Genomic DNA, 10,284 nt, shown 5'->3' on the forward strand with positions numbered 1-10,284 from the left:
TACAACACAAATGACTCCTAGCCTCCCATGGAAAGGCTACTTTCTGTCCCTAAAACTAAAACTGATACTAAATTATATAAAAATGAGATACAAATGCTTTTATCAACCTGAAACTAAAAGGAAACTAGTAAATCAAGTCTGAAAACGAACTGAAACTAAACTCAATTTCAAATAAAAATCTAAAAACTAATAGAAAGAAACAATAATAATCTTGGTTGGCAGGATGTTTTAATCTTTAGCAGTAATTTATTATTTATCTGGAAAAGGACTGTCAGTTTCTGAAAGAGAAAACAATGGTAAACTGTGGACCTGTCAGCAGTGAATTTAACAATGTTTTGCATCAACTTTCCACCAATCTAAATAAGATGGACTGCCTGSGAATTCTGGAATAATTGTCTAAGGCAGACAGGAAAAAATGCAATTGCAGTACTTACAGTAGCTTGCTAAGGCCTACTTCAATGTAAAATATTGTTAAATTCGACTGAAAACCGCACTGCCTATGATTTTTTTTTTTACTTGAAATAAATATAGCCTATCTTTTTACTARGCTACAAGATCCAAATAAATGAGAGATGAGCATGATMATTTGTTGTATGGCTACTTTGGGACATTTCTTCTGCAATTGTTATGAAAATAAAATACATAGGAAAAAGATTTCTGACTAATGAATAATGGCAACCTAGGTTCATGTGGGTCTTGAGATCAGCTCTGAAAAAGAGCTGATGTGAAAAGATCTGATGTGATTGGTCAAAAGACGAATTAGTGGAAAAAAATATCAGAATTGGGCTGCCTGTGTAAACCTAGCCTTTATTGTTAGCATGATGTCAAGTCCCATGATGCACAGTTATACCTAAATGTCATGAGTAGATTCAACTCTTGCAACCCCCTGTGACTTGTGAAGTTAGTGTGCACATGGAGATGTTGTACACACACACACACACACACACACACACACACACACACACACACACACACACACACACACACAGAGTCTGGGAGAGAATTTTTGTCGCTCCTATAATCATGAATCGTCTCACAACCGATACCTCAGTGTTTCACACACAGCCTCGTGCCAGGAGCATTGACGTCAATGGATTAACTACGCAGCCAAGGGGCAGGGCTTCACACCTCGACCCGCCCACAAACCTTCTGATTGCTCGAGAAAACATTCCAGTGGCATTATAAAGTGGGATTAATTACCATATCCGCTCTCATTGGTGTGTAGACCCCAAACTACTACTCCACATCAACGACGAGTGGACAGAGCAATATATAAATCAAAGGTATTATATTAGCCATATTGACGAAATAAGCCGTAGCATAGCACAAAAGGACTTAGAGAAATTTCTCTTGGGAAAAGCATAAGAACGAAAGTCGCTATCATCTTGGCCGCCGGGTAAGAACATGTTTAGGCTTTTATTCGGCTTTCATGCATGAGACTTGACCTATATTGTGTACTAATTGAGTACTAATGTTCTAAGTAATTTGTTTGGATCTGAAATGCACCGTAGTTCTGGCCTTGTACCTTTACAGAAAATAAGTCCAAATATGTTTTTTTTGACGCAGACTAACAAAATAAAAATAGTTATTGTCAGATCTTATTGCATCACTGGATAGGCTAATTGGCTTTGAATGTCATCTCTGCATGCCAACGAAACGAAACGTGTTTGCGTCTGCTTTRCCTAAACAGACAGTTCCATTGGGGTAAACATGGTAACAAACGTTAACTGACACATTTAAAATGTATGGGGTTATCTCGACATGTAATACYCCCAGTCTTAGGTTTATGTACTCTTGTTTGTATATTTCGGTTTTTGTATTTGCTTTTTTGTTCATTGAAGGTTTACCCCATGGATATTCAATCTGAAAGACGTCTGCCTAAAAAAAAAGGCTATACAAGCCAGAATGTTGAATAAAATTATATTTACACTATCTACAGGTTGTTTGTCCTTCTGATGGTAGGAGGTGGAGATAAATGTTGTTTACCTGACTCTTTGCAGCGCCAGTAGGTTCAGTCCCGTTTATTTTCAATCTCCTAACGTTGTAGTGGACTGAAGCATGTTCCCTCATAATCAACTGGAAGTGTTTGTGAAATTTGCCAGCTGATTGAGTGGGACAACATTCTGTCTGGTTCGGTTAGGCTCGCCCATATTGTGCAAGTGTTTGTCATGTGTTAAAAGGTCGGGTTGATAAAGCGTCCCTGTRCATATTTTGTCACAGATTACCTCCAACAAAGTGGCAAATCGTCTGAGAACTTTACATAAATTGAAATTGAGTTTGTTCAACATTCTGACTTGTAATGGGACTGTTCAGGAATACTGAGCCTACATGTTAGACCAGAGTAAGTACACTGCTCCAAAAAATAAAGGGAACACTTAAACAACACAATGTAACTCCAAGTCAATCACACTTCTGTGAAATCAAACTGTCCACTTAGGAAGCAACACTGATTGACAATAAATGTCACATGCTGTTGTGCAAATGGAATAGACAAAAGGTGGAAATTWTAGGCAATTAGCAAGACACCCCCAATAAAGGAGTGATTCTGCAGGTGGTGACCACAGACCACTTCTCAGTTCCTATGCTTCCTGGCTGATGTTTTGGTCACTTTTGAATGCTGGCGGTGCTCTTACTCTAGTGGTAGCATGAGACGGAGTCTACAACCCACACAAGTGGCTCAGGTAGTGCAACTCATTCAGGATGGCACATCAATGCGAGCTGTGGCAAGAAGGTTTGCTGTGTCTGTCAGCGTAGTGTCCAGAGCATGGAGGCGCTACCAGGAGACAGGCCAGTACATCAGCCCTGCAAAATGACCTCCAGCAGGCCACAAATGTGCATGTGTCTGCTCAAACGGTCAGAAACAGACTCCATGAGGGTGGTATGAGGGCCCGACGTCCACAGGTGGGGGTTGTGCTTACAGCCCAACACCGTGCAGGATGTTTGGCATTTGCCAGAGAACACCAATATTGGCAAATTCGCCACTGGCGCCCTGTGCTCTTCACAGATGAAAGCAGGTTCACACTGAGCACATGTGACAGATCTGGAGACGCCGTGGAGAACGTTCTGCTGCCTGAACATCCTCCAGCATGACCGGTTTGGCGGTGGGTCAGTCATGGTGTGGGTGGCATTTCTTTGTGGGGCCGCAAGCCCTCCATGTGCTCCGCCAGAGGTAGCCTAACTGCCATTAGGTACCGAGATGAGATCCTCAGAGCCCTTGTGAGACCATATGCTGACACATGCACATTGTGGCCTGCTGGAGGTCATTTTGCAGGGCTCTGGCAGTGCTCCTCCTGCTCAAAGGCGGAGGTAGCGGTCCTGCTGCTGGTTGTTGCCCTCCTACGGCCTCCTCCACGTCTCCTGATGTACTGGCCTGTCTCCTGGTAGCGCTCCCATGCTCTGGACACTACCTGACAGACACAGCAAACCTTCTTGCCACAGCTCGCATTGATGTGCCATCCTGGATGAGCTGCACTACCTGAGCCACTTGTGTGGGTTGTAGACTCCGTCTCATGCTACCACTAGAGTGAGAGCACCGCCAGCATTTCAAAAGTGACCAAAACATCACCAGGAAGCATAGGAACTGAGAAGTGGTCTGTGGTCACCACCTGCAGAATCACTCCTTTATTGGGGGTGTCTTGCTAATTGCCTATAATTTCCACCTTTTGTCTATTCCATTTGCACAACAGCAATTGCAAATTTATTGTCAATCAGTGTTGCTTCCTAAGTGGACAGTTTGATTTCACAGAAGTGTGATTGACTTGGAGTTACATTGTGTTGTTTAAGTGTTCCCTTTATTTTTTTGAGCAGTGTATTTCACTCTCGGATTTTAAGAGGCTAGCGTCCACCCACCTGCTGTGATGCAAATGGGGTTGAATGATGTGCATGGCCAATGTGCATTTGCTACATTCTTTATCTCYATTTTTAATGCAATTATTTAAGTTAAAGGCATTTCAATTACATTATTGATATGTGTCATCTTCGGTGCATAATATTTTTTAGTGGCTTTCTGAGTGAGAACTTAAAATTGGGAAATGTATTGTGCATGCATTCCAAGTGGAATTCTAGTATGACTATTGGAGCAGAGCCCTTATTTCCTCAGTACAGTTGATCTAGTGACACAGCCAGGTAACTACTAAATGCTAATACCATTACAGTTCCTCATGTGACCAAGCAGACTTAGTTACTAGGTGGACTGGTTCTTACCAGAGTTACTGTATAGCTAGATTGATTCTTACCATCTGCAGTGTAATGGGCTTTCAAGCAGGACAGATTAAGTTCCTCTCTCTGCTCCTTCAAGCAGGATTAAATAATCAAGGAACGGTAGAGACTGGCAGGAGCTTGCCTTGCATCCTACAGTGTGCCCTCACACAAGGCCAGGAGTTTTTCCTAAACCATAACCTGGCCAGGAAAAAATAAGAACCTGGAGTTTCCCTTGGCCAGGACATGCTTCAGTCACACCATCCCAAGTCTGTAACTAGCACAATCATTCCTCTGAGTAAGATCAAGTTGCCCATAGAAACCGACTGACATGAAATACAATTGCAAAACAAGTGAGTTCTAGCACTTATCCCTAACCTTTCCTATCCTCCACAGGAAGGCCCATCTCGCGCCATCGCCTACCGCTCTTGCAGCCTCTCGCTTGGGGAGGATGGATGCGGAGGCAGCCTCTCCGTCTCTCTCCTCCACGGTGGCAGGGCCCTCCACACTGTGGCGTCTCGCTGAGCGGAGGAGTAGGAAGGATGGCTCCGGGAACATCTTTGGCGGGGTGAGTTTGCTATTATTTAGGAAGTGAATATTCAGTCAGCAGATTCAGAGGTATAGGTTAGGCATAGTGATTAACAAATGTCAAGGGTTTGGATTAATGGGGTTAGGGTAAGGAACAACGATTAGGAATCATTCAAAATCTGCTGGCTGTATAAAGGTCGTTAATGTACCCCCCCCCCCCCAAGGTGAACCTACGTCAGCTGCAGAGGCTGTTCACGGCAGCTGGGGACCAGGATGCAGAGCAGAGGGCCGAGCTGGTGTGGGGCCACGGGGACGAGGCTGAGCTGGCCCAGGCCCTGATAGGACTGAGGGCGAGGGGCCGACGGAGAGGACTCAGGGTGGCGGGGCGAGACACACTGGGGTCGCGCTGGCTCCGGGCGTTTAATCAACTGAGGTGGGTTGGCATTATGTAATATGCCGTTATGATTTACAAAAATAATAATTTGATATAAATATATAATAATCATGAATATTTACACACACACACTGGAAAGTTGAGGGGAGAGACACTAGGACCATGCTGGTTATGGGCGTTCAATCATCTGATCTGCGGTGGGTGACTCTCTCACACACACACGCACCGAATGCTCTCAATCCATTCCCATTCTCCACATACAATCGCACGCACACACACCATGCAATCACAATCAAGAGATAAAAATTTCTGATTTGAAGCCTTCATAACATTAAACTTTTTCCAAGTCCTCAAAGAGCACAATAACTCCCTGAACTTTGTGGCTTTAAAAGAATTGACAAAGATGGCTTGTTTCTACAGGATTGGTAAGAGTTCAGAGAGTAGCCAGCAGAGCAAAGAGCAGTCATCAGACAGCAAGACGGAGGCAAGAGCAAAACACAGCAGCCCAGACACACAGCCACTGACTCCTAAGGGCCCCAGAGGCGCTACAGGAGTCAGAGAGGACCTAACTGAGGGCCAAGGGCCTGCAGGGGCCTCTGAGAGACCAGCCAGACCAGGAGCTCTACTGAAGAAAGGAGGGGAGAGCGACCCGGAGAGGTACCTCCACCGCATCCTCCACTGACGGACACACAGAGGACTAGGATGACTTTGTTGCCCCTAGATGCTGATCTTGGATCAGTTTTTTCCCTTCCCTGCTAATCATTGTGTGTATTAGGTGATGGTAAATTGATTCTAAATCTGTGGATGGGGACAACTTCTATGTGGAGTACTGACCAACCCTAGTTCAGAGAGGGACAGAGTCAAAAATACTATATTTCTATCTCTGTCCAACCAAGATCAGATGAATGAAGAACAAACTGGATCTACAAGATGGGGAACACTTTGATATGATATTCTAACATTTCATTCTCTCTCAGGAACTGGCTTATCTGTTCTTCTGTTTGTCTCGTGTCTCTGATGAGCATCACGTATTAAACCTTGGATTCATACAAAGGATTAAGGAAAGAGGTTTTGACTGTGTGGGGATATAGCAGAGCACTTCAGGAGAGCTCAATTCCACCTGGACTTGTTTTTGAATGAAGTATTTGTCATTTTATTCTCCAAATTAGACAAATGTGCCAAGGTGCATCCACAAAAAGAAAGTAAAGGAAAATGAGTTGACGTCAACTGGAAAGGAGATATTTTGAAGAAGTCAACATTTCGACCAGGGGTGTGAAACTCATTTCATACAGGGCCAAGTGTCTGCTGGTATCGTTATTTCCTTTTCAATGTGTAAGAACAGAAACAGCAGGGGTTTAAACTTTAGAACCCAGTTCCTACATTTGAATATAGAAATAGTTTTGTTTGATAAATCAATGCTACATTTTTATCTCTGGGACCCTCAGGATGATAAACCAGAGCAAGATTACTGAATGTAAATACATTCAACTCTGAAGGTAAATCATGTATCAAACCAAGTGCTGTGATGAAAGTTGGATGTTACTTATGTCATTCTAGTCACATTAGCAACAACYGTCCCGGCATAGGGACACCGATCCCATAGAGGTTTTAAAGAGCCAGATGCACAATTAAAGGGGAATTACACTCAAATCAATTTGTTTCCTTCCAGACCAAAAATTAATGGTATTCTGATGTGATTTAAGCATTGACATGGACTCAGAACATCCAATTTTGTTGTTTCTCTAAAACAATTTGTAATTGTGAGTAAAATTCAAAACAGGAAAAATAAAACTCAACAATTTTTGGGGGGAAAATCTATGTTATAGGACCCCCACCCCTTAGTTGTTTTATTAACCATTCTTTTACCAGGTATATTGACAGAACACTGCACTACTTTCTCTTGTACACTAAGGACCCGAGGAAGAGTTTCAGAGGAGAAGAATGTTCCTATTCGAAAGCTAGATAAAAATTAGTAGCTTGTAACTTTAAATAAAAAATTGTTCTCATGCTAGAAAAGGTTGGCTATAACTAGGGTAAAACTCTGGGCCCTAGATGTAGCCTGTAACTAGGACACATTTTCTTGGTCAGGTGACAGGAAAAACTCATGGCCCAACTCATACCTCGTCAATGTACAAGGAAAGAGAAACCTGGAAAAAAAATGTATCACTTCAATATGTTAATGTTGCCTTAACTTTAATTTGACACTACAGTATATGGTCTTCCACACATACGGTAACGGAACTTAAATTCATTGAATAAATAAAAATATATATCTACAGTTGAAGTTTACATACACCTTAGCCAAATGCATTTTAACTCAGTTTTTCACAATTCCTGACATTTAATCCKAGTAAAMATTCCCTGTCTTAGGTCAGTTAGGATCACCACTTTATTTTAAGAATGTGAAATGTCAGAAAAATAGTATAGAGTGATTTATTTAATCTTTTATTTCTTTCATCACGTTCCCAGTGGGTCAGAAGTTTACATACACTCAATTAGTATTTGGTAGCATTGCCTTTAAATTGTTTTACTTGGGTCAAATGTTTCAGGTAGGCTTCCACAAGCTTCCCACATTAAGTTGGGGGAATTTTGGCCCATTCCTCCTGACAGAGCTGGTGTAGCTGAGTCAGGTTGGTAGGCCTCCTTGTTCGCACACACCTTTTTCAGTTCTACCCACAAATGTTCTATAGGATTGAGGCCAGAGCTTTGTGATGGCCACTCTAATACCTTGACTTTGTTGTCCTTAAGCCATTTTGCAACATCTTTGGAAGTATGCTTGGGGTCATTGTCCATTTGGAAGACCCATTTGCGACCAAGCTTTAACTTCCTGACTGATGTCTTGAGATGTTGCTTCAATATATTCACAATTCTCCTGCCTCATGATGCCATCTATTTTGTGAAGTGCACCAGTCCCTCCTGCAGCAAAGCACCCCCACAACATGATGCTGCCCCCACATGCTTCATGGTTGGGATGGTGTTCTTTGGCTTGCAAGCCTCCACCCCTTTTCCTCCAAACATAACTATATGGCCAAACAATTCTATTTTTGTTTCATCAGACCAGAGGACATTTCTCCAAAAAGTACGATTTTGGTCCACATGTGCAGTTGCAAACCGTAGTCTGGCTTTTTTATGGCAGTTTTGGAGCAGTGGCTTCTTCCTCGCTGAGCAGCCTTTCAGGTTATGTCGATTATAGGACTCGTTTTGTTGTGGATATAGATACTTTTGTACCTGTTTCCTCCAGCATCTTCACAAGGTCCTTTGCTGTTCTGGGATTGATTTGCACTTTTYGCACCAATATATGTTAATCTCTAGGAGACAGAGCGCGTCTCCTTCCTGAGCGGTATGAAGGCTGCGTGGTCCCATGGTGTTTATACTTGCGTACTATTGTTTGTACAGATGAACGTGGTACCTTCAGGCGTTTGGAAATTGCTCCCAAGGATGAACCAGACTTGTGGAGGTCCACAATTGTTTTTGAGGTCTTGGCTGATTTATTTTGATTTTCCCATGATGTCAAGCAAAGAGGCACTGAGTTTTGAAAGTAGGCCTTGAAATACATCCACAGGTACACCTCCCAATTGACTCAAATGATGTCAATTAGCCAGTCGATAATTTGTCAATTATCAGAAGCTTCTAAAGCATTACATAATTTTCTGGAATTTTCCAAGCTGTTTAAAGGCACAGTCAATTTAGAATATGTAAACTTTCTGACCCACTGGAATTGTGATTAAGTGAAATAATCTGTCTTTAAACAATTGTTGGAAAAATTACTTATGTCAGGCACAAAGTAATGTCCTAACCAACTTGCCAAAACTATAGTTTGTTGACAAGAAATTTGTGGAGTGGTTGAAAAACGAGTTTTAATGTCTCCAACCTAAGTGGATGTAAACTTCTGACTTCAACTGTGTGTGTGTGTATTATTTATATATATATATATATATATCATCAAAGGTTTGATTGTAGAATGTTTCTATTTTTAAGATGTTAATGTGATTGCATAGTTTGATTAAAGGTTTTGATTAATATTGTGTTGTCTTTACGGATTGTTTATGAATCTATAGAACAGAGTTCTACAGAGTATGTTCAAACTAAGAGTTGATGTTGGAATTTTATGTGATGCTGTATTTGGGTAGTGTTCTGAATTTGTCTCAGACCTTTACTAGCAAACCATGTGTGATAAGAGAGATTATGTAAAGGAAGGATAAAGGGATTGAGAGAGGGATAGAGGAAAAAAAATAGCCAGAGGGTTACCAGGTCATCATACTTATCTTTTGACATGTGAACGGGAGGTACTGCAGACCAATGAGAGAAATCGCAACACCCTTGTCACATGACTGCAGTGATCCTTTGCTGACCTCTGACACAGTTGAGCAAATCATCACCAACAGCAACCCTTGATCACCTGACTGCATCTCCCAACATGCATGGTATAACCATACAAGAGACTACCCATCTGTTCCAATTCGCTCCCTAACTCTTCAACGTTTCCATTTCTGTAGAGTGTAGACAATTTGATGTAAGTTCAACTACTACACTCTTTATACATATCCAGACCCTTCAGATCTGAAATCATTGGGCTCAGCAGAGAGGCTTCGTCCAGAAACAACCAGGCTATCCTGAATTCTACATCTATCCTTAGCACCCCCAGGCCTACTAACTCCTGTAGATCTTAGTCTAGGATAGGTGGAGGCAATATGCCATTCTCCTGGAGAGCTACTATGACTATACAAGCTTTTGCTCCAGCCCTGCTCTAACAGAACGGATTAATCTAATTAGCTTCTCACTGGGATTTTGATTAGCTGAAACATTGGCTGATATCCAGTGGCTCTTCAGGAGGAAGGTGGGTGGGGCTTGTTTAAAATGACTAAAATGTAGGATATAACAGAACTTTCTGACAAATGTATAATATACAGATATGATTGTCTGTCAAATAGGCTGTGTTTAGAGATGCACCCTAATTCTGATGTTTTTTACACTAATTTCTCTTTTGACCAATCACATCAGATCTCAAGTTGTCATGTGCACAAGTACAGTGAAAATCCTTGCTTGCTCTTTCCCAACAATTCAGTAATCAAAATAAGTAGTACTATTAATATACTGTATATACAGATTTTTAAATCAAGTAAAACAAAAACACACAAATAGAATTAAGAACATGATAAAGTGTA

General features: G+C 41.7%; 1 protein-coding gene across 3 annotated transcripts; it reads left to right on the forward strand.

The window, feature by feature from the left end:
• Nucleotides 1–1,227: 1,227 nt before the first annotated feature.
• LOC111977388 (arginine vasopressin-induced protein 1) lies at nucleotides 1,228–9,144 on the forward strand. 3 transcript variants are annotated; one of them, XM_070448581.1, is made up of 5 exons: nucleotides 1,228–1,396; nucleotides 4,301–4,495; nucleotides 4,594–4,765; nucleotides 4,950–5,158; nucleotides 5,540–9,144. In XM_070448581.1, exons 3-5 carry the CDS (start codon nucleotides 4,649–4,651, stop codon nucleotides 5,799–5,801), a joined length of 588 nt encoding a protein of 195 aa, XP_070304682.1. In that variant the 5' UTR covers nucleotides 1,228–1,396; nucleotides 4,301–4,495; nucleotides 4,594–4,648; the 3' UTR covers nucleotides 5,802–9,144. The 3 variants fall into 3 exon arrangements, with proteins under 3 accessions (XP_070304682.1, XP_070304681.1, XP_023862555.1); XM_070448580.1 differs by lacking the exon at nucleotides 4,301–4,495; XM_024006787.2 differs by lacking the exon at nucleotides 4,301–4,495 and having other exon boundaries at nucleotides 1,230–1,283.
• The last annotated feature ends 1,140 nt before the right edge of the window (nucleotides 9,145–10,284 follow it).

The sequence above is a fragment of the Salvelinus sp. IW2-2015 genome, linkage group LG18 (genome assembly GCF_002910315.2).
Source record: "Salvelinus sp. IW2-2015 linkage group LG18, ASM291031v2, whole genome shotgun sequence".
In the NCBI taxonomy this organism is placed as follows: Eukaryota; Metazoa; Chordata; class Actinopteri; order Salmoniformes; family Salmonidae; genus Salvelinus; species Salvelinus sp. IW2-2015.

Excerpts from the sequence above, each read along its gene's own strand:
- LOC111977388 (XM_070448581.1), top strand. The coding sequence starts at position 4,649 with ATGGATGCGGAGGCAGCCTCTCCGTCTCTCTCCTCCACGGTGGCAGGG. Across the intron at positions 4,766-4,949 it reads CCGGGAACATCTTTGGCGGG|GTGAACCTACGTCAGCTGCA; the intron begins GTGAGTTTGCTA and ends CCCCCCCCCAAG. Across the intron at positions 5,159-5,539 it reads CGGGCGTTTAATCAACTGAG|GATTGGTAAGAGTTCAGAGA; the intron begins GTGGGTTGGCAT and ends TTGTTTCTACAG.